Source organism: Lytechinus variegatus, chromosome 6, assembly GCF_018143015.1.
Source record: "Lytechinus variegatus isolate NC3 chromosome 6, Lvar_3.0, whole genome shotgun sequence".
NCBI classification, from domain to species: Eukaryota; Metazoa; Echinodermata; class Echinoidea; order Temnopleuroida; family Toxopneustidae; genus Lytechinus; species Lytechinus variegatus.
In genome coordinates this window covers 41,784,477-41,808,852 of record NC_054745.1, presented here as the reverse complement: position 1 = coordinate 41,808,852, position 24,376 = coordinate 41,784,477, and the positions used below count along the sequence as shown (strand labels likewise).

Here is a 24,376-nt window from a genome sequence, read left to right as displayed (position 1 = left end):
CAGACCGTGTTTCCTAAAATATGAACACAGGTAGACACACCGTGAACACTTCACAGTGTGATGCAAACAGAGCATGAACGCACTAGCCTAAACACAATGCTAACACACACTACCGACAGACTGGGGACACATTGTTTACGCACTGTGAACACACTACTAACTTAATGTGAACACATTGTGGATACGCAGTGGCGCACTGTGGAATTTTCAGTTGAGTACGTACCTCCAGTTGTCCCATCGTTTGGCCATACATGTAGAGCCAGAAGCTGAAACACGCACCTTGGGCACTAGGGATTACTGGTGATCTGACACCGGCACTGTATCCCTGCTGTCCTGAAGTAGACTCGAAAAATAAATAGAATCCTGCAAAAGAAGAGAAGAAAATAGCTAGGATATTATTGGAATATTCATTAAGGGCTTCCTGGAATGAAGGTAAAAATATTTATAACAGATGGAAAGTTGAAGTGCCACAACTCTCTCTCTCCCTCATCATCGTCTTTCTTACATGTTTAGCTTCTCCCATTTATTTCTTATATTGTTGGTCAACAAGAATTTGAAAGTGCTCAATATTAATATCCCATTCCTGCATTTATTATTATTACTATTATTTCATTATTATTCTTGTCATTACAGGTGGGTGTTTCCTAAAGATGGTCTTAAGCTGCGACTGACTTTATGAACGACTGGTGATCTTTTCTGGAATTAAATAAACACCAATGAAAGTTTGGTGTACCTGATTTCCGACAAGATAAGATCGCCACTCGTTCGTAAAGTCGTTCATAATTTCCGAACATCTTTATGAAACAGCCACCTAGGGCCCGTGGACTTGAAACTGTTGCAGCTTTGTCATTATAGCAACTGCCATAGACCTTGCTTACGACTGGCTGCTGAGCCCTGTAACCATGGTAGTTGCCATTATAGTAAAGCCTTAATGAAAAGGGTCCCAGGTCCAATTGATGTTGTGGAATGTGTAGGACTAAGCAAGGTCTTTCCCTTACCGTTTCCGGTTGTATGATCCTTGAAAGGTCCGGTGTTAGGCGTTGGGGTCTGGCCTCGGTATCTTAGCCAGTCCAGGCGATCGTCATCAACATCAAACCAGCCACATCTATTCACTTCGAAATCACAGCTCGCTGATTCTTGTAACGATGGTTCAGCTGATGTGGGATATACTGAAATAAGAGGACAATAAATCACACGTCTATTGTGTCATATTCCCTTTTATCAAGCAGGGTATTATAGGTCCATTAATATGCACCTTCCATTTTCTTATGAAGTGTAAAAATCCATGAAAACGTGGTGACTGTTAATATTTCATCGTTACTCTTTAGGGCACCTCTGATGATTTGTCTAATCGATTAATTCATCACAAAAATACGTCAATGGTCCAGCTAGGATTCATCTTATTGGACTAGCAGAGGAACCTTAATATTTTTACCTCCCTTCAAGGAGAGATATGTCTTTTTTCCAGTTGCGCCTCTGTACTAAATTATCCTTCAAAATATCCTTTTTTGTCAGCTATAACGAAATAATTAAATTCATATACTGATCTCTGCACCTTTTGACTATTGATCCTTTTTTATCAGAGCTTAGTAAGTCCTAGATGTATTCTAAACCAAGTTTAAAGCCAATCTTTAATATGCATACATAAAAATGAAACGGAATCTGTGTAGATGGACAAAAACAACGATGAAAGACGAAAAAATAATCAAATTATCGATTACCTGTGCATGCCTCAGTTTCAACATCCAAATCATCAATAGCAATGTCTCCATAATTGAAGTAGCCGAGGACAGCCTCAAACTTGATCTAAAATAAGATAAACATATATAAGAAACATAATCTGTATATGAATTGGTGACAATGTAGGGAAGCTATCTTCCCCCTTTCTTCAGTATTTGACCCCCCCTCCCCTTCTCAAAAACGAAAAATTGGGGAGGCAGAAACAAATGCAGAAGTGTAAAAAAAAGAAAGAAAAGTTTGGGATCATTGACAGTCGAAACATATTGTACATGCACACCATATTTGTTTTCAAATCCATTTGATCCTAATGCTACAAACATGGCAAATATGGCACATATGGCAGTGAACTACGTTGTCTGAACTTAAACAACTCTTTCATTGCGTATGACATCACCTATAATGGCAATGTAAAATATTTTCGAGATGAAATTGCAGTTCATCAGGCGGCAAATGCATCTATTACCCACGATGAGAGAGTGTTTTTTGGTTGTTCTTTTTATTTCAGTGTTTCAGTGTTTCAGCAAAAACTCATAAACACGCCTCTCATCTCCTCATCAAAGACCGACATGGGATTTCCATCGCCAAATTATCACATGTCACCACTGGCATTAAATTGGGGAGGGGGATTGCGTGAACCTGTCATGAAAGTGCACATTTGAAAAAGATTTCCTTAAAAAAAGCGCGGCACATGCTTTAAGGCTGATACTTACCACGTAGGAATCTCCTAAAGAAGGAACTGGTGTTGTCTGTGGGGGGAAAATGGAGGAAAAACAATAAATGAGAATTCAGCAACTGGTTGGAATTCCTCACGAATGGCCGATATAACACGATTGAAGGAAACCAAAACCCAAGAAGAGAAGTAATCTTATTGGAAAGAGTCAATTGAGAGGAACAATGAAAAAAAAAAAGTTTCATCAAAATCAGTTGTGAAATAAGCAAGATAAGGGAGTTGGAAAACACTTGTACTTTCTATGGGTATCCTCAAATTAGCAAACGTGCTTCAAAATGGCTGATTTTGTGGACAACTCGCCATTTGTTTTGCACACAACTTTTCAGATTTTCCTCATTATCTTTCAAATTGCATCTTGTCTCCTTCTGAGCACAACATTTGTCATGGGAAAGTATAATCTACATCATATATGTCAAGGTCCGGAGGAGATAAAGGGAAATATGTAAAAAAAAGAGGAAAATCTGAAAATATGTGTACAAAACAAATGGAGAGTTGTCGACAAAATCAGCCATTTTGAAGCACGTTTGCCAATTTGAGGATCCACATAGTAAGTACAAGACTATTTAATCGTCCATAACTTGCTTGTTTCATAACCGATTTTGATGAAACTTTTTTAAATTGTTACTCTCATTTTATTCTTTCCATCAGGATTGTTTCTCTTCTTGGGTTTTGGTTTTCTTTAAGGATACCAATAATGCCTTTAAAATAAATACCTCATGGAATGCATGAACCTTCAGTTTGAATCATTGTTTGGCATAGGATATATTATGTGACATATCAAATATTATCGACATTCACAAACATAAAAAACACGTTAAAACATTGTTATCACCATCGCAGTCGTCACAACAATATTTGTCAGTTACTACTACAATGTTACTAGCATCATTATTCTGACCAACATCAGTACAGTCTCCATCGCCATCAAAATTCCCTCCACCAAAATAACCACCAGCTTTAAAATATTCACCATCGATATAATCTTCACCCGCATCGTATTATATTTAGCTGCGAAATAATGATGAAAAAATTGTAGTTTCGTTTCACCCTATAATGAGGGGACTGATTATCAATTAATTTCATCCATTTAATATTTAGAAAAAAACAACAACAAAAAACAAAACATCAGGAAGATACGGTAAATTGTCAATTCATCCACTGCCAACTCGTCCACTCGCCACATCATCTATCTTCATTCTTTAGTCCAATGTCATCCCGTCCATCAACACTTCGTCTTAGAACCATTTGGTCCAATCATCACTTCGTCTAATTAACCAATCGGTCTAATACCAATTTTCTTTTCATCTATTTGGCACAATTAACTCTTTATTTTAAATAGACCAAATGGTATATGGACTAAAAATGGCTATTGGACCAACTGGTTATTAGACGGAATGGCATTAGACTGAATGCAAAAGTAGTCCACTGTGGTGAGTAGACACATTGATGATAGACCAAATGATAGTAGACGAGTTGGCAATAGGACCATTTGGTATTAGACGAATTCGAAATAAACCGGAATAATCAGCTTGGTCAAGTAAATCAAATCAACGCACTGACCATGTTAATTCGCTCTCAAAATAAATCAGTAAATGAATACAAAATAAATAAATGAATAAATAAACAAATTTTTAAACAAAAACAAATGAATAAATAAATAGATGAATAAATGAATAAATAAATAAAGAGCATCTACTCACCACGCCCTCGTCAATAAGTCCTAACTTGCCCTGCCACCACGTATACTGGTCAGGGTTTTGTTGGCCGTTCAGCCGCCAAACATAGGTTTCCTCAAGTGTTCTTTCATTGACCAGGTAAACGTTAAGTTCTCCGATTGTAGATCCATACATATGATACCAAAATGTAAAACAAGCAGCAGAGAGGTCTTCCATTCTAAACGAAGGTGATGTCAGCCAAGCTGCATAACCCGGTGCAAGAGAGTTACTCTCCAAATAAATATAATAACCTAATGAAGATAGAAAATTTGTTAGAATGAAAGAATGGAGTCATGATAATGCAGGTCTTGTTAGTTATGGGTAACGAAAGAGTCATACGCACGCTTTAATCTGATCGTTTTTCGATTTCTCCAGTTTTTCTTCTATTTCTTCAGCTTCTTCCTACTGTCCGCTTTATCCATTCCTGCTTCTCCTGCCTTTACTTTCTCTTTTTTTCATCTTCTTCTAGTTGTTTTCTCCCCCATTCTCTCGTTTCCTCTTCCTCCTCATCATTTTTAGTTTCATCTTGTTCTTGTTTTTTGTAAATAATTAAGAGCGCTTTTGTTCTTATCAATATTCATCTCGCTCCTTGATCTGTTTTTGTTGATGAAAATGAAAATCCATAATTTATTGTTCGAAATAGACATGAAATGAAATACTCTGAAAATTTGATTTGCCCAATTGATCATGGGCCCGGCAGCCGCTGTGCAGCACCAGATCGACGAGGCTTTATCCCTTTAATAGTTGAACGCCAAACAGGGTAGCAGCAACTCCCATCTTTTAACGTCTTTTGGTCTGACGCGGCCGGGGTTTGAACCCCCGACCTACCGGTTGTGAGACGGACGCTCTACCAACTGAGCCAACACACCGGTTGGCTAGTTCTTTAGATCTAGTTCTCTTTACTGTATTTCTTTGTCTAGTTATGTTTTCATATCTTCCTCTTCATCATCTTAAAAGTTTACATTATTTTCGTTAATATTGTAGTATACAAGTATGTTATCTTACTTTTTGATGCGTAGATTACATAGATTTTCTCTGTATTGTTTTTCTTAACATGGACCAAGTGCACACACAGTTCACAAGAATGCACAGAGCATTATATTCATAATATAGCATAATATGGGCTGATGGATGGGTTGGGGTGAATGAAGCAGAAAGGAAATTATTATTCTTACATTGTACTTGTGTGGTATTTATATAAATTTCTATAAAATCTAATATTCACATTGTAAAAGAGAACTGTTGCTCGGCTAGCGCGATGAGCGTCTACTGACGGTGTGTGCGCTTTACAAATATACACTATTATTATTATTATATAGGATGAACGAGCATTGGTAATTATAACCTGCCTTGCTCCCAGGCCTACGTGCCGTGGCCGGGGATCGAACCCCGGACCTTCTCATGTCTAGTGAGGTGTTTTAGACCACTCGACCACGGCACCTTTTTACGGTGATAATGTAAACCAATTAAACGTACCTGATTCTGTCGCAGTAGTATGGTCAACGTTGGGCCCTGTAGTACTTGTAACCGTCAACCCAGAGATCCGTTGCCAGTCTGAACTGTCCCCGTAAGCAACATTTTCCCAGAGACAAAGATCACTCTCAAAGGTGCATGACACTGAAACAAAATAAGATTATACACGTTGAATGATTGTACATTGTATATAATGTTTGTACATTGTTTCTCTATCCACCAGGCGCCCTCACATTACTCCTATTTTAAGATCCTTACATTGGCTCCCTGTAAAACAGCGTATTATGTTCAAGATTTTGTTGTTAACTTTCCATTGTGTTCATGGCTCATCTCCCAAGTACCTTATTTCACTGATCAAAAGTTATACCCCTTCAAGATCCATATGTTCCTCCCTTTCCAATCCTCTTGTTACCCCGAAAATTTCCAAAACCTAGGGTGAAAGATCATTTGTTTACTCATCCTTGAAGCTATGGAATAGCCTCCCTCATAACATCAAACAGTGCTTGACTTCTGAAACTTTCAAAAATTACCTCAAACATTTCTGTTCAATTCTTCTTAATTTCTTCTATAATTTCCTAAAAAGCGCCTTGAGCACTCTACAGGGTGGATTAGGCGCGATATAAGTCTAATTATTATTATTATAAACGTGACAATGGAAAAATATATATTTTATTGTTCGAAATAGACATGAAATGAAATACTCCCAAAAATTTGTTTTTAACAATTCATCTTGGGCCACTGTGTGACGTCATCGCTAATTTATGAATCAAACCCGTGGACTATCTAAGACACATGCATGCACATTACATAAAAACTTACATTCATGACCGCAGACGCCACCTCGGAAATCAACATCATCGATTGCTATATCCCCTGTTTCTTTGGTGTTGCCTACTGATGCTTCGAATACTACACGATATCTTGATAAAGCCTCAACTTCAGCGTGTGTTGAAAACCATTTGTTTCCACGGTTACCAACCAAAGTTAATAGTTCAGTTTGTGTTCCATCAATGTCAGACTAGAATGATACAGAAATATGAATAGACGAAAAAAATAACAGTAGGTGAAGAGTAAAATATAACTGAAGAAAATATCGAACACAGTAAGAAGAGAAAAATCCATAGTATCCCCGCTTTTAAAGGACAAGTCCACCCTAACAAAAACTTGATTTGAATAAAAAGAGAAAAATTCAACAAGCATAACACATTTTTAAGTTTCGCTTCATTTCACCAAACAGATATATGCACATCTCGGTCGGTATGCAAATGAGGAACTGATGACATCACTCACTCACTATTTCTTTTGTATTTTATTATATGAAATATGAAATATTTGTATTTTCTCTTCATTGTTATGTGAAATGAAGTTTCATTCCTCCCTGTATCCAATCCAATCCAAAAGTCATTTGATATAGCGCCTTTTCCTTTCGGTTACAAAGCGCTGCACACACACTACTCCATATTTGTTTTGGCCACTAAAACAACTGCTTTACACCTCGGAATGATCGGTCTACTCCATGCAATTAATTGTCCACTTAGCAGAATAGATGGGATTTAATGGCCTTCTTGAATTGTTCAACAGAGGAGGCCATCTTCACTGCAGCTGGTAGGTGATTCCATATTTTGGCAGCAATCACAGGAAAGGACGTTTCACCCGCACTTCTCTTGGAAAGGCGTTGAGTGAGCCAGATTGACGAAGATGAACGAGTAGTACGGACTTGAGAACGACGAATGAGAATGTTATCGATGTACTCCGGGCTTCTGTGGTTGAGCGACTTGAAGACTAGCAGCAAAATTTTGAAGGCTATCCTCTGTCTCACAGGCAACCAATGGAGTTCCAGTCGGAGAGGTTCTGTGTGAGTCCGAAGTGGAGCAGAGAAGACAAGCCTAGCGGCAGAGTTCTGTAGTCTCTGAAGTCGGTCTAAGTCCTTCTGGCTAAGAACGCTGAAGAGACTATTTCAGTAGTCCAGTCTGGAAAGAACAAGAGCCCTGACAGCAGCATGACATGTTTGCTTGTCAATAAAACGTCTCACTCTCCAGAGGTTACGAAGATGAAACTTGACGTTTCTGCAGACCAAGGTGACGTGATGGCTGAGATTTGCAGAAGGCTCAAATGTTATACCAACATTGCGAACAGACTTACAAGGCTGGAAAGATTTCTCGTTAATTGTCAGTCAGACATCCTTCATGAGATCAGATGATAAATGATGTGGCGAAGCAGAGACAAAGAATTCAGTCTTTGCATCATTGAGTTTGAGCTTGTTTGCCTTCATCCAGTCATGGATTTCAGTGATACAGCAGCTAAGTTTGTGAATAGCAGTATCAACTGCCACTGGATCCGTTGGAACAAACATGGTGTAGATCTGAATGTCATCTGCATACATGTGGAAGGAAACATCATGAGATCGAAGGATATCTCCAATTGGACGAACATAGAGTGTAAACAACAGTGGCCCGATGACGGAACCTTGCGGAATGCCGTAGTGCAATGTATGTGGTCTGGAAAACTGACCCGACACAAGAACGCGGCTACTTCGATTCTCCAGATAAGATTTCACAAGTTCAAGGGCAATTCCTCCAACTCAAATGTCGTCCTGGAGACGATTTAGCAGAATTAATTCTCCTGGAGAATCATGTACTGGGAGAGTAATTTCATTGGTGTTTAGTAGCTTGCTCAGTACATGAAAGGCAGTTTTAGGGGTACAGTCAGCTAGAGCATCAGTGAAATATTCACATTTAGCCTTGGTGATACACCTCTTGACCTGCAGTTTTGCGGTGTGAAGAGCATTCCAGTACACGTGGAATTCCATTATTTTAGCATTTTGTGCTTCAGGCAAAGAGGCCCTAATTGTCAAATTCCTAAAAATTGAAATGTTGTATAATTCAAACAATAAAAAAACAAAAGAAATAGTGAGTGAGTGACATCATCGACTCTCTCATTTGGATGTAACTAGCTCGTTCATATAACTATTTTGTTAAAATAAGTGAAACTTTGAAATGTCAAAACTTTCTTATTTTACATCTGTTTTGGATTAAATTTTCAGATTTGTGCTTGTCAGATTTTTCTCATTTGATTCAAATCAACATTTTTCTGAGGTGGGCTTTACCCTTAAGCAGTAGACGGAGATAAACAGTACAGCAAAGCTAAGCATAGTATAACATTTAAACTGATAATAACAATGAGAAAAAAACTTTGATAACAACAAAAACCCCTCCCCCTTATATTACTTCAACCACTAAATGATAGCAATAAGAATAGTGATATCAAAATAATTATAAAAACATTACTAATTTCAGCCAGATATTTAATCATTACCGTTAAAAAGAAAAAAAAAAGAAAAACGACCAAAAGATAAAGGACATTTTTTTTTTGGGGGGGGGGGCAGACTTTGCCTAATTATCTATTTAAAAATGGATTGAAGCTAACCAGAATTCGTAGTGTATCAACGCCAACACCATTCATGTGGTAATAGAATTTCCAACACGCAAACCCGCTTGGATCTGGATCAGTTATCTTGGTATACAGCTGCGCCCTATCGCTTGGATTCTGTTCAGATGAATCAATGTACACGTACTTGCCTGCAAGGGGAAACAAAACAGTAATTAAAACAAAAATGTCAAAAACAATAAAATTCAGCCAACAGCATCCGCTGAGGTATCAAATTGCTCATGGTTTCTTTATCTTTCCCAAGATGAGAGATTCGGTAAAGGAGACTTGAAATGTATGACCAATGAAATGACATATTACCTCCTTGTATACCCTTACAAAGGACCCGTCTACTATTTTCTGTTTCACTGGCATACGATCAATTCAATCAAAATATTTTACGTCATACTTAAACGTCGCAATCGTGAACCGCAATATGATTGACGGGTCTTCATTCCTTATTTCTTTCTGTTATGTCTTGTTTTGTCTTCCTTGTCTTGTCTAGTAACCTGTGTGTCCTTGTTCTTTGTAACGTTCTCTGTTTTCGTCCTTGTCAAGTTTTTCTGTAACTTTCTCCGAGCTCAGCTCTATTTTTTTTATTATTATTTATAGCTATCAAGTGCAACACATTAGCAGAAGAAGAAGAAGAAGAAGGTTTTTCCCTTCATGTATATAAGATAACGATAAATGTAACAGTAATCAAATGATGACTTCAAACAATACATAATGGCTTAAATTATTCAGTGGAGTAGCAATAGTTTATGACAGCTACTTATAACAAGTGGAATGCCTCTGGCCGTCTCACCTGCATCACGCGGTTCAATATAGCAGCAGTGCTGACTTTGAATACTACTCGAACTCGCACAAGATGTTCAGTGATACATGGTTACTCTTATGTCCACTTTTTATGAACTAGACCAATAAACTTACAGAGATATGATGGTTATTCAACAAAAAACCCCAACATGGCCAAAGTTCATTGACCTTACATGACCTTTGACCTTGATCATGTGACCTGAAACTCGCACAGAATGTTCAGTGATACTTGATTACTCTTATGTACAAGTTTCATGAATCAGATCCATAAACTTTCAAAGTTTTGATGGTAATTCAACTGATACACCCAATTCGGCCAAAGTTCATTGACCTTTGACCTTGGTCATGTGACCTGAAACGCGCACAGGATGTTCAGTGATATCTGATTACTCATATGTCCAAGTTTAATGAACTAGACTAATAAACTTTCAAAGTTATGATGGTAATTCAACAGATACCCCTGATTCGGCCAAAGTTCATTGACCCTAAATGACCTTTGACCTTAATCATCAGACCTGAAACTTGCACAAAATATTCAGTGATGCTTGATTACTATTATGTCCAAGTTTCATGAATCAGATCCATAAACTTTCAAAGTTATGATGGGAATTCAACAGATATCCCCAATTCGGCCAAAGTTCATTGACCCTAAATGACCTTTGACCTTGGTCATGTGACGTGAAACTCATGCAGGATGTTCAGTGATACTTGATTAACCTTATGTCCAAGTTTCATGAACTAGGTCCATATCTTTTCTAAGTTATGATGACATTTCAAAAACTTAACCTCAGGTTAAGATTTCAATGTTGATTCCTCCAACATGGTCTAAGTTCATTGACCCTAAATGACCTTTGACCTTGGTCATGTGACATGAAACTCTAATAGGATGTTCAGTAATACTTGATTAACCTTATGGCCAAGTTTCATGAACTAGGTCCATATACTTTCTAAGTTATGATGTCATTTCAAAAACTTAACCTCAGGTTAAGATTTGATGTTGACGCCGCCGCCGCCGCCGCCGTCGCCGCCGCCGTCGGAAAAGCGGCGCCTATAGTCTCACTCTGCTTCGCAGGTGAGACAAAAAATGATGGACGTTGCATGAGATCAACTGTGTCACTGGCAACAAAAATGTGAACAAAAATATTGAAATCGATTTTGGATCAAATACATCAATTTGTAACTTAAACATTTATCAAGATACAATGAATTCTAAAATAAAGTATAATACTAACACAAGATTGTAGGGATTGAATTCTAAGAAAATTTAAAGAGAAATTTTACAATTAGTTATGATGATAAGATTTGATATTCATGTGAAATGTAATATTATGTTTACTTTGTTATATGTTTATATGTATCTTACCGTATGTAGTCCCATACGTATGATCTGTTGTTGGACCTGTTCCTGCTGAGAGGGTACTTCCAGAGCCTTGTTTCCAATCAAAATCATCCCTGCTTAGTTCCTGTTGATACCCGCATATATCATCGTGTTGAAAATCACACGCCTGAGTCCCTGGTAAACGCATAAAGCAAAGATAAAAAATAATGATTACATCAAGGGCGGCGGAGCAAAGTTGAAAGTGGGGGGGGGGCACAAGTAAAAAGGGCACTATCTTAAAACAAAGAAAAAATGACTTAACTACAGTGGCGTAGTAATAGGCCAACAACAAATTGAGGGGCTAGATATACCGCCTAATGTTAAAAGTTGCGAGCAAGCGATTTTTTTTCCAGATAAGCTATGCCATTATATTTCGTCTCACCTTTTCTTTGTCATATTTTGACACGAAATTCCTTTATAAAAATGAATATGTGAATTTACCTGATATTCCTGGCCAAATCGCAAAGTGCGCGGAAAGGGGAACTACATCGGTGATTGTTTTTTTTTTTACTGATTGACTTTAATCAGTAAATGATTAAAAAAATGACAAGACTTGTGCCAGTTTCAAACTCTGTTTTGTGTAAAAACTTAACAAGCGATTGATGTAATTAAAGGTTAAATTCGCTTCGATTTTGTTATAATGAAAAATGAAAATAGATGGATTAAATAGATTTCAATTTCAGTGTCGAACTTTTTGAAATGGTGTCAGGCCAATTTTCACACAATAATATTATTACATCAAGAATAAAACGAAGATGGTCCCGAAAAGTCACTCACTAGTTGTTAAGATGTCAATAATGTGACTTAAATCACTTTACAAACTCTGAATAGGCTTTGGTCCTAGGGGAAGCAATCAAACTTTCAAAAACAACACCAAGGCCAACACCGGACTTGCAATCACCATGGATTGACTTACCTGGACATTCACCTTCCGTCATACCAACGTCATCGATTGCTATGTCTCCAGTAAAACTACTCCCACGGACTGCTTCGTAAACGACCTTAGGACAAAAGTGGTGACCATAAAACGCTCATTATAATGAATTCAGGGGTAACTTAGTTCATGCTCTAACTCTGTGTTAAAATTACTGGAAGTCAAAGATGTCAAAATAGCATTTGAATGATCTGTTTCTTATCTTAACTAGGCTCTTTTCTTCTGTTCTAATGAAGAAAGATACTGCAGAAATTATTCCCAGTCGAATAGACGAACTGGAGTCCGAGAATATAGATATTAGAACAAATGGTTAGTAGGCGGCGAACTGTCGACAGAGAAAGATCGGACCACGTCGGATGTGAAAAAAACCAAAAGTAAAGGTATACTGATTTTAGAACAATATACAATTTATGGACAGTATCTGACGATACTTGGTCTTATCTGAACGTTAAACAAAGTACAGGGGTGCAGTAGTAGGCCTATCAACCTTATCCCTAGATTGTGGCAGCACATGTAGCAAAGGTCACCTACCCGAAATGTATAAATGTCCACCACATCGACATATGCTTCCATCCAGCGATTTCCACTAGAACTGGTTCTGGTCCAGACCGGCAGGTCCAGAGCCGACTCGTTCCTTTGAAGGTATACGTTTAGAGATCCAATCGTCTGGCCAAACATGTGGAACCAGAAACTAATGCAGTATTTTCCCGGAGGTGCAAAGGTGCTAGCAAGTCTAGCGCTGTTCCCTGTCTGTCCTTGTGACGTTTCCAAATACATGTAATATCCTTTCGCTGAAAGCATGAAACAGATTCAATATTATCTGATAGTCAAGCTCTAGGTACGCAAGATCTGTTTAACGGTTACATTGGTCGAATCGTTATGTTGCATCGCCGTATGCAGCCATTTGATTTTGTGAGGAGATAGGCCTATGTCGTCAGGGACTTTTAATGTAAGCCGAAAGTATTGCGAATGGTAAAAAATGTAACAAATTCTTTACAAAATATATGTAATTAGCCATCCCAAATTGACAATATGTTGCTTTAGAAGGTTCCCTGCAAATCCCCAAATTAGCAAGTTGGTCTTTGAAAAAGACGAGGAACAATGCAATTAAGCTCATCTGAAGGAATAGTTGTCATTCTTCAGACTGTACAAAATAAAAACAAAACTGTAAAGTGAAATACATAAAAAGTACTGACAACACAGGATGAAATATATTCTTTGAAACCTATTCGTTCAGACTGTTTGGCAATTTCATCTTTCATGTTTGATTTAACCGAAACTTGAAATCTTGGATCTCATTATTGTTTCCAGATCCCGCCGAACTTTTTCTACATGTACCTTAAATACAGTAGCTGTAACCCTGGTTCTCCTTATTGCTTGAATCTTCACCAAATTTCATCTTACTTCGAACTCGCGTGGCTTATTAGTGATCAATTTGGCACGATATACATGTATGTTTCAAGCTTACGATGGACTCTTTCAAGTTCAACACAAATCGTAAAATTAATTTGTTGGTGGATTTGAGGGTTGCAATTAACAAACTGTCATTGGGAAAAAAATACAAATTTACGGATTTAACTCATTTGATTTACTGGAAGATCATTTACTAGGTGCCCCATAATAAAGTTATAATTAAAACAATAAGTGATGATGTCATCACTTTACTTCATTCACTAACTTCTTTAGTCTCACTATCCATGTCATCCCCACCCCTCGAACAAATAATTAAACAAAGGTGACATCATTGCTGAACAGAATACAGGGTCATAAAGTTTGTTTCACGGTGTCCACACGGCATGCCTACATACATGACCTATTAGACAATAAGTCATCTTAATAATCATTTCGGAATCGCTTTTTACCGCGCAGATTTTTTTTTCAAGAGCCCTTCATAATAAAGCAGCATTTGTCGAAAATCAATGATTCGATCCAACATTGTTGTTCGTGACTCTGGACAAACGAAATATTTGTTTTTTGTGTGGTCCAAATCTTAGGACGAAGTGCCGACACCGTCCTCAAACTATCAACAATGACCACTAATCTATTCATAGGACGTGACGGTAATTCCAATAGATTCTGAACGTTGCAGAAAGTGTCTGAAAAGTGTATGCTAAAGTTGTTACGTATTGTGCCACATGTACGGAAAGAAGAATACGTACATGTTCCTAGTGTGTGGTCAAAGGAGGGCCCTGTAAGACTTGATGAGGTGTCTCCACTTTTAGGTGACCAGTCAAATTCATCATCATCAACTTGTGTATATCCACATTCACCGTCCTCGAACGTACAGTCCCACAAATTAGGCTCTGCCAACAAAGATAACAAAATAATAATAAATAATCGTTTTTTAACCAGCATAACAAAGGATAGTTTTTCATACATGTCCTTATCAGTGATATTTATTTTTGACAGAGAAATATTTCCTTCAAAATCAAATGCAGCTTATTTAATCTATTCCATGTAAGAACATTCCTAGAAAGTATTTTCTTGAGTCGCACATGTATGAACCTAAATCATCCACTTCTTGGCTCCTTTCCTTGTCAGTATTGAGGCACGGTTTTCGTTGAATTTCATGTACTCTGAGGAATTTGAGGAATTTAAGTAGAAGTCAAACTTTGCAGAGCATCCTCTATCACGTATACTGCAAGGAGTACGTGTAGTTCTTGACCATCCTTCAACAGAGCAGTAGGCGATGCTATTATCATCAGCATAATTTAAATCAGTCAAATGTCTGTGTTGGCCCCTATTTGTTTACATAGGTTTGATCTCCATTTATTTTCTTCTTAAATAATCTAATGAAAGTCTTAGGATGTAATAGATAGGGTGCCAAATTGTCACCCTGACTGAAACCGTTGAGTAGGTCTGTCTACAAAATACGCGCACATACCCCCCTCGCTCTCTCTATATATGCATATAGTCCTACTTACATCTACTTCTACTGCTAATATACTTCTACTCAAAATACTAATAATACTACTACTGCTGCTACTACTTCTACTTCTAACGCCACTGCCCTTGCAATTGTTTCGAGTACTATCTCCGTTGCGACTTTTATTTCCATTCTTACTCCTCCTCGTATATCTACTACTACTACTACTACTACTAATACTACTACTACTACTACTACTACACTACTACTACAACCATATAATTTGACTTATGATTATTACTACTAGTACTGCCAGTACTGATTACTACTCCGTCTACTACTAATGGTACTGTAACACTTCTGCTACTAGTACTAATATTACTACTATTACTACTGCTGCTGCTGCTGCTACTTCTACTATTATTGCTATATACTCCTGCTTCTACACTCCCCCTTCTCCCACCACTGTTACTACTACTACTACTACTACTACTACTACTACTACTACTACTACTACTACTACTACTACTACTACTGCTGCTACTACTACCACTACTACTACTACTACTACTACCACTACTACTACTACTACTACTACTACTACTACTACTACTACCACTACCACTACTACTACTACTACTACTACTACTACTACTACTACTACTACTACTACTACTACTACCACTACTACTACTACTACTACTACTACTACTACTACTACTACTACTACTACTACTACTACTACTACCACTACTATCACTACTACTACTACTACTACCACTACTACCACTACTACTACTACTACTACTACTACTACTACTACCACTATTACTACTACTACTACTACTACTACTACTACTACTACTACTACTACTACTACTACTACTACCACTACTACTACTACTACTACTACTACCACTACTACTACTACTACTACTACTACTACTACTACTACTACTACTACTACTACTACCACTACCACTACCACTACTACTACTACTACTACTACTACTACTACTACTACTACTACTACTACTACTACTACTATTACTACTACCACTACCACTACTACCACTACTACCACTACTACTACTACTACTACTACTACTACTACTACTACTACTACTACTACTACTACTACCACCATTACTACTACTACTACTACTACTACTACTACTACTACTACTACTACTACTACTACTACTACTATTACTACTACCACTACCACTACTACTACTACCACTATTACCACTACTACCACTACTACCACTACTACTACTACTACTACTACTACTACTACTACCACTACTACTACTACTACTACTACTACTACTACTACCACTACCACTACTACTACTACTACTACTACTACTACCACTACTACTACTACTACTACTACTACTACTACTACTACTACTACTGATTGAATCCTGAGTTACCTTCGCATGGTGATGTGGTGAGAACTGTATCGTCTATAGCAAAGTCATCAGTGCTAGGCAAGCTTGCTTGGAACAAAATCTGGAAATCGGTTGGCGATTCAACGTCAAACTGACCTCTTCTCCAGAATTCACTACTTTCGCCGCTCGCTTCAAACATAACCTGAGGATCATGAACTGTTGGTGGGGAGTACTGGCGGAGATATACTGTGAGCGGGGGCGTTGCTGGAATGGAACACAAAGAAATTCAATATGCCAATCACTGCCATTTTCTGACCTTTACAGTCAATAAAATCAATCTTGTAACTGTTTTTTTTTGCCAGAAAAGATTCTCACCCCATGGTAAAATAGTCAGCGGGGTGTTCTTTTAAAGCTGTTCGTAAAGTAACAGGTAATATAAAGTAGTTTCATGATAAAGTCTTTAAAGTCAAGGTTAAATGTCACCATATTACCATAGATCTAATTTTGATACATTGATATAATCTTATATTTGTACAATTTTGGCTGTAAACCAATAAATCTGATAAACACAAAAAAGGGATATTTTGGACCGCGTAGTAGTATTGTTTTGGAAAAATACCCGACACATTTTTAAGTATTCCGAATTTATTTTGATAATTTCTCAGCAATTACTTTTTTCCACAGCCATATTGTTTTGTAAAAATACCCGACACTTTTTTAAAGAATTTTGTGCATACTTTGGTAATTACTCACCAATTACTTTTTTCCCACATCCATTTGGCATATAATTGTATTTATATATAAAAACACGTGGGGTCATTTTATTGGATTCTCTTCGAGCTCATTTTGAGATCGTTACTAGAAATTACTGTTACTTTGAAACATAGGGTCTTGGGTTCGACTCCCAGCCATGGCGCAATTTCCTTCAGCAAAAAAATTATCCACATTGTGCTGTACTCGACCCAGGTGAGGTGAATGGTTACCCGGTAGGAAGAAATTCATCGAATGCTCGAGCACCCGATCAAGGTAGCCGTGATAAAGCCTGGGAAATTATAATAGCAGGGCCCGCTGGGAGAGTTTTCGGAACTGAATAGGCAACCCTGGGTAAATATACCGTAATCATTATTATTATAAATGGGTCATCATCTCGATTTCTAACAAGATCTAAACATTTATCTTAATTGACATCAGACCTGTTGGAGAGCACACAAACTCCATATAGTCTGAATGGATTAAACTGGCGAATGATTATATACACATCTAAATGAAGACAGATTGTTAGATAACGACATTTAAGGTAAAATCTTCAAAATGATCCACTAGGATTTGCGTTTTAAAAAATTTATATCGAGGGAACAAACGGACTAGGAGGCAGACAGTGGACATATAAGTATAAGGGAAATGGTCGACCCATCCCACATCGTACCCGTCTTAAAACCTTTTCAAATTCCCTTCATCTCAATATTTCATTGGGAATAGCATAATTACATATTTCAATCCAATTTCATTAAACGTATTTTGTCTCCGTGGAACGCAGTTCTATGGTGAAACGGGAGAGAATGTGTGCGAATGCACATGCTTGCGTGTAGGGGAAGGGGATATAGACAGAGGGAGAAAAGGGTAAAGACTTTCAAACCTGTTTGTTATTTTTCGCGGACATGTGATTAAAGATAAATTCCAGTTTTGGTAACGATCTCAAAATGATTTTTTACAGAATCTAATATAATGACCACCCAAGTGTCTGTTTGTATGAATAAAAAATATGTGCCAAAGGATTCTGGAAGAATTTGTGTAATTGCTGAGAAATCAGCAAAATAAGCGCGGATTCGGTCACTTCCGTCGGGTCTTTATTCCAGCAATAATAATACACTGTCCCACGTGTGCCTATATGTGTTGGTGATCTTCAGTGTGAACATTTTTTCAGCGTAGATTTCAAGATTTCACAAAGTTCAGTTTATGTAACTGTACCAGATCTAGATCCTCGACGATATGCTGACAATTAAGCCCGGTTTTACAGACTTTCTCATGAAATCAGTGTTTACTGCCACTACTGGTATGGTCAGTTCCCCCATGTCTGCGCGGTCTCCCAAGTCTGCGCACCCGCATATCTGCGCGATTCTAGTAAAAGAATATACGCAACGAACACAAACTTTGCACATTTAATGCATAGACAGGTATTCATAAAAAAATCCGACTCAAAATGGTGGAAAAATAATGAATTCAGGGCATTTCATGTGACGGTCTCAAAATGCAGCCTTTTGTCATCAAAATTCCCGAATCGTGTGCAAAGTGAATGAGTGCGCAGACATGGGGTACCATTTTTTTTTTCAATCTGAAAATGAATGCCCGAGGTTTTATCTAAGAAAATCATATATTTCTTTCAAATTTTTATGAGATATTTGGCACACTAACTCATTATGATGTAAGGAACATTATCAACTTAAAGATATTGTGAAATAAGAAGAAATTCATGTTAAATTTTAACTCAAATTGTTAGGTGCGCAGACTTGGGGCCCACCATCATACTTCTATTTAATTATATAGAATCAAAGATCAAATAACTTAAAAAAAAATAACCAAGAATTCTTCAGATTGAAATGATTTACCATTTTTAGTGATCATTTCTTGGCCACAAAATAAATGAATTAAAAATACAATATAAATTGGTAAAATGTTCAGTTCTTACTGACGACAGTTGATTTTAGCCAATGATACCAGAATGAGAAGCAACCACTGCCAGCGGTCATCTTGTCAAATATCTCGCTATACAATGTAGATATGCTCCAAGGAAAGGTGAACGTGCCGTCAACGTACATATAAAATCCTACAGCGATATAGAAAAGGATCGATAAATCGAAATGAACGATGAGTCAGTTACAACGTTTAAGAGCCAAACCGTATTATACGGGTTGTAGCTTTGGATTCATGATAAATTAAAAAAAAAATAGTTGGAATTTCCTTAAGTATGTAATTTTGAACATGGTGATATCACTATTTCTTAGATATTGGAACATTACTAGATACTTAAATCCGTACCACGTAAATATTCACGTCATTTATTAAAGTATAATATTTCGAATTTGTTGAATATCCTTGAATGAATATCATTTACAAATACTATTTGCTTAAATAAGAACATAAAATCATACATCTTGTAATTAAACTTCAATGATTATCCTTAAAACCTTCAAAACCCTAATTGTAGAATATTAGATATTTGAAGTATAGGCACCGCTAATAAGTACACGATAATGCGATGTATTGGCCTATATGATTGGTGGTGATGTGTTTACCTGATTGCTAAGAAAGCATGAATGTTTTTAAGCAACCAAACAGATGACCGACGGCTTAAGGTCCTATCCGAAGGACCTGGGGTGGTATTCTGAGATCCATTTTATCTCAGATAAGATAAAATATTTTATCTCCGTTAAAATCAGTGAGATAAAATACCCTTAAAATCTCTCCGAATTGGTATCCTGAGAACCATTTTATCTTTATCTCTGTAAGACACACCTATATTTTAATCAATACCCAATTAGAAACACGCTTTTATAGCTCTCTCATATCACTCAACCAATTAAAATCCATTCCGCCAGGAGGTGTGGCAAAGGGGCCAGATTGCGTCAATTTATTGACTTCAAATACGCTTGCACTATACGCTTGCGCGTCTTTACGGAGATTTCTTTTTAACAAAAGGGACAATACTCTCATCTTTTTTCGAAGTCTATATCGCATCTTTTCAAACATCATTTCAAAGACAATAATAGTAAAGAAAAGTCTTATGAAATACTCTCTGATTGTACAGGAACAACGTTAAGGTGTTATTCTCAATAAGTATATAATTTTCATCATTTTCATGTCACCATTTGGGGTTAATTTACCTAGCATTATGAAAGATTTCTGCCTAAATGAGACAGAAAATCGTGTACAACTCTTGAACGCACACACAGGTCACGGAGTGACCCTGAGTGCAAACAGCTGACTGTGTTACAACTTAGGGGTGATACATTTTCTAAATAGGGGTGATCAAACTCACTGGAGGGACTTTAATTCACTTATAACAAAGAAATGTGTACTACAGTACTCCTGTTGAATGCTCTGGTGAAAATTATATGAGTTTCACATTCATTTAAACGGGAGGACAAGATTATTGTATATATCGAGTGCATTATGCATAAATCATACTACCATTGCGACCCCTGCCCGGCCAATGGTTCAGGCATGACGATCCTGAGTGACGTCACCGATAGAGACCTCAAATGCCAGGAGAGCCTATTCGACAACTAACTTCATCTAAAAAACACGTATTGATCTAACATCCAATGGGGTAATGGCTTTCATTTTCGTGAAATATACACTCCATTCTTCAATAAATCTTTCACCCCGTCGTTAACTGCCCGTTCATTCTCGAGCAATGGGGGAATGAATACAGAGTGTCTCAAAGTTTGTGTGAAAAAGGTGCATTTTCCATAGAACTTCTGCCAAAAAGCAATGCGTAAGGGAAAGATTAGCCCCAAAACACGAATAGATGAGTTAATCAAATGGAATGAATCATAAAAATCAGTGAAATATAGTTTCTCCTGTACTCATTACTGAATACCCCGACTTGAGACGATTAATTTTTCCCCCTCTCCATCAACTTTTAAGAAAAAGGGTGCATATTTTCATAAAAATATAATGTGTTATATCGACGGACGCCCGTGCGTACGAGCAGGAGGAAGCCAAATGTCTCGTATTTTTCATAATGAATACTGGTGAAATCAACGACGCAGAGATAAAATAGCCTCTAACCTCTTTTAAGTTTATTTTATCTTTTCTTCAAAGTAACATGGGCGCAAGCACATCATCTGCGTTGCAATGGCGAGATACGCGATGGGTATGTGTACGCAGGCATTGTTCTGTTGCGTATCATTTGTAGATACGCAAGATAAAATTTATACACAAGATAAAATCTAAAATTTTATCTGAGAGATAAAATCTCATCTCAGAATACCAATTTCATTTTAAGAGATAAAATAAAATATTTTAAAGATAAAATGACCTCAGAATACCACCCCTTCCTGAGGATAATGCCTTACCAAAGGGCACTAGCGCACCAAGTGGGAATCGAAACGCTGTCGCAGCTCGCGGTGCAGAATCGGCTCGCGTTGCAAAACCTGAAATGATCCGCGCACCAACATTATACGTCATAAAGACAACGCTGTCCAGATCCGTGCCCTTACAAGTACGTCATAATGGAAAGAAAATGAAATGCAAGTCAATTTCAGATGCAGAATCGGCTTTCTGTTTACAGGTAGAAAAATAGCCGATTCTGCATTAGCTCACGGTTCTGAACCTACTACCTTTTCATGCCTCCTTAACTTATTTTTTTTTGTATAATTATCCTGCTGTATTATCTCTGTTATCTTTCTTTATCTCTTTTCATTTTTATTTTCATATCCTTTGTGTGTGCTTCAATTGTTTGATTGTTTCTTGTTCTTTGTTCTGCTGTTCTCTGTTTTGTAAACTTGTCTGTCTTCGTAGGCAATTCTAAAATAATTATTTAGAGGGGTCCATACAATACAAGCACTGCTTTTTAGTGGATCCCTCTATTTTCACAGAATTTTTATTTTAAAATGGTTATGATATTTGCTTATATATATTCTGTTTTGCTTCGTTTTATAGATAAATATCAAATACTGTACTTGCCTGAATTTATTTTATCTGTATAAGTTCATTGTTACTATTTTGATCACATTACTTTGTTCTTCTGTTGAAAATGAAAAATAATAAATTGAAAAAAATAATGAAAACCTTGGTGGTGCAGATTGCCGATTCCGCACCGAGAGTCGATGCAAGTTCATTGCGTTTGCACACAACAAAAAAGTGGATTCTGCATTGGCTCGCGGTCTGACGAGCGAGCCGATGCAGCGTGTAAACGCGGTAAGAGTGACCAGCTGGCTTACCTTCTTTTGTTCCTCGGGTGTGATCATTGGTCGGGCCTGTGCCTGTTGATTCAGTACTTCCTGAAGCTCGTCTCCAAGCAATCTCATCATCGTCAATACCATCATCAGCAGCGTTCCTCCAAGAACACATGTCATGATCAAAATTGCAGTGACCTGCAAAGCGAAAAAAAAACGAGTTAATGTATCAAATATAATTGGATTGTTCATTGCGTTCGGCTTGCTTCGGAACCTTTAAAATGCCATTGAGTGAACGAGAGGTCATATACTCTATCTTGCATGCCGACTTAATAACCTTATTATGCTGATGTGCCGTAGACTATCGAAAAAATTATGTTGACATAGAGACTAATGTTGTTTTGTCAAAATGACTTATAACATGTTGCATGTCGACTTTCGCGGTGTGGTCTTTCTCCGAAAACTAGCGTCTTTTCTCCGGAAACAGATGATTGTGTATTTTTGTTCCCGGAAAAAGGGCGTAGGTATTCATTCTTAAGATTGGAAAGTGTGTAGAATGTTTTAAACAAAATATCAATAAAGGACAGAATCTTGCTTTGTCAGGACATAAAATTATGCACTAGCTGCCAACAACACAAAAATGAGGTATTGTTGAATTCACCGAGCAGTTATATAAACTCAGTGAGTTACATGTAGATAACTCTGCGAGCAAACTGCTGAAGTACGATACGGCTAAAAAAGGTTAAATCCTTTTGTGTGTTTTTACTTACAGGACAAGTCCACCCCAACAAAAAAATCATTTAAATAAAAAGGGAAAAATCCAACAAGCATAACACTGAAAATTTCATCGAAATCGGATGTAAAATAAGAAAGTTATGACATTTTAAACTTATGCTTAATTTCACAAAACAATTATATGCACATCTTGGCTGGTATGCAAATGAAGAGAATATTATTTTACCCACTAACTATTTCCTTTGTATTTTATTATATAGCATATGAAATGTTATAATTTTCTCCTCATTGGCAAGTGATACAACGATTATTTCCTTCCTGAATATGTCGAAATAGCATTGTTCAATACTATATGATTCAGTCAAGTTGGTCCTTATTGTCAAATCTATAAGAAACGAAATATTGTATTTTTCAAACAATAAAAAAACAAAACAGAAAAAAAGAAATAGAGAGTGATAGACGTCATCGACTGACTCACCTATTTGTGCATATCACTGTTTTTTATGAAAATCAGCGAAACTTAAATGTCATAACTTTCTTTTTTTAATAATAATAATAATAATAGGCATTTATATAGCGCCATCTATCTAGAAATTTTCTATTCCGAGGCGCATTGTTATTATTATTACCCCGGCTTTAGCTCGAGCTGCCTCTCAGCGCTCATGCATTCAAGGAATTGATCCTGCCGGGTACCCATTCACCTCACCTGGGTCGAGTGCAGCACAACATCCAAAATTTACATCCAATTTTGATGAAATTTTCAGCACTATGCTTGTTTGATTTTTCTCTATTTATTCAAGTCAGCATTTTACTGGGGTGGACTTGACCTTTTAGTTATCTTTCACCATTGGCCAATGCATGACTTGAATATTCATCAGTTTCATTCTTCCCTAATCATTGTTGTACCCGTTTTTAGTTGTCCAATGTCGACTTTGCGAAGCAACGTATCACATTCTATCAACGATATATTTTGTCTTGCCAATTCGACCATAAAAAATGCACGTTGGCATGGTGATACGTTATATTGCCAGACAGACCATAGTATTATGTAAAAATGGCGAGATCCTTTATCTTGCAAAGTCGACTTATAAAATGGTTACATATCGGCGAGATGCGTTATAAGTTTTTATCTTTCCAAGTTGACTTTTCAACTGGAAGAGATAATTTCGTCCGCTTCATTCAAGAAGGGACTTAGCACGCATGTGCGCATGCAAAAGTATACATTTTCAAGAAAACACAAATTACATTTTGACCTCATTTTCGATC

The 24,376-nt window shown here is 37.1% G+C and overlaps 2 protein-coding genes across 2 annotated transcripts in view; both read right to left on the bottom strand.

Moving 5' to 3' along the window:
* LOC121417840 (MAM and LDL-receptor class A domain-containing protein 1-like) overlaps positions 1–4,320 on the bottom strand; it is a 29,004-nt gene extending 24,684 nt beyond the window's left edge. Inside the window, exons 1-5 of the mRNA XM_041611572.1 lie at positions 4,171–4,320; positions 2,451–2,486; positions 1,722–1,806; positions 999–1,169; positions 224–363 (exon numbers count right to left, since the gene is read on the bottom strand). Coding sequence (XP_041467506.1) covers positions 224–363; positions 999–1,169; positions 1,722–1,806; positions 2,451–2,486; positions 4,171–4,320 — 582 coding nt within the window. The remainder of the gene's footprint in view (positions 1–223; positions 364–998; positions 1,170–1,721; positions 1,807–2,450; positions 2,487–4,170) is intronic.
* Positions 4,321–4,762: 442 nt separating this feature from the next.
* Positions 4,763–22,555, bottom strand: LOC121417839 (MAM and LDL-receptor class A domain-containing protein 1-like). The gene is made up of 12 exons (XM_041611570.1): positions 22,421–22,555; positions 21,554–21,692; positions 19,162–19,299; positions 16,518–16,739; positions 14,372–14,515; positions 12,744–13,003; positions 12,195–12,279; positions 11,264–11,413; positions 9,085–9,236; positions 6,478–6,676; positions 5,662–5,802; positions 4,763–4,779 (listed from the first exon to the last, which is right to left on the bottom strand). The coding sequence occupies exons 1-12, from the start codon at positions 22,553–22,555 to the stop codon at positions 4,763–4,765; spliced, it is 1,782 nt and encodes a 593-aa protein (XP_041467504.1).
* Between the last annotated feature and the right edge of the window lie 1,821 nt (positions 22,556–24,376).

Excerpts from the sequence above, each read along its gene's own strand:
- LOC121417839 (XM_041611570.1), bottom strand. The coding sequence starts at position 22,555 with ATGACATGTGTTCTTGGAGGAACGCTGCTGATGATGGTATTGACGATG. Across the intron at positions 14,516-16,517 it reads CACCACATCACCATGCGAAG|AGCCTAATTTGTGGGACTGT; the intron begins GTAACTCAGGAT and ends CTTTGTTGGCAG. Across the intron at positions 13,004-14,371 it reads TGACCACACACTAGGAACAT|CGAAAGGATATTACATGTAT; the intron begins GTACGTATTCTT and ends TCATGCTTTCAG.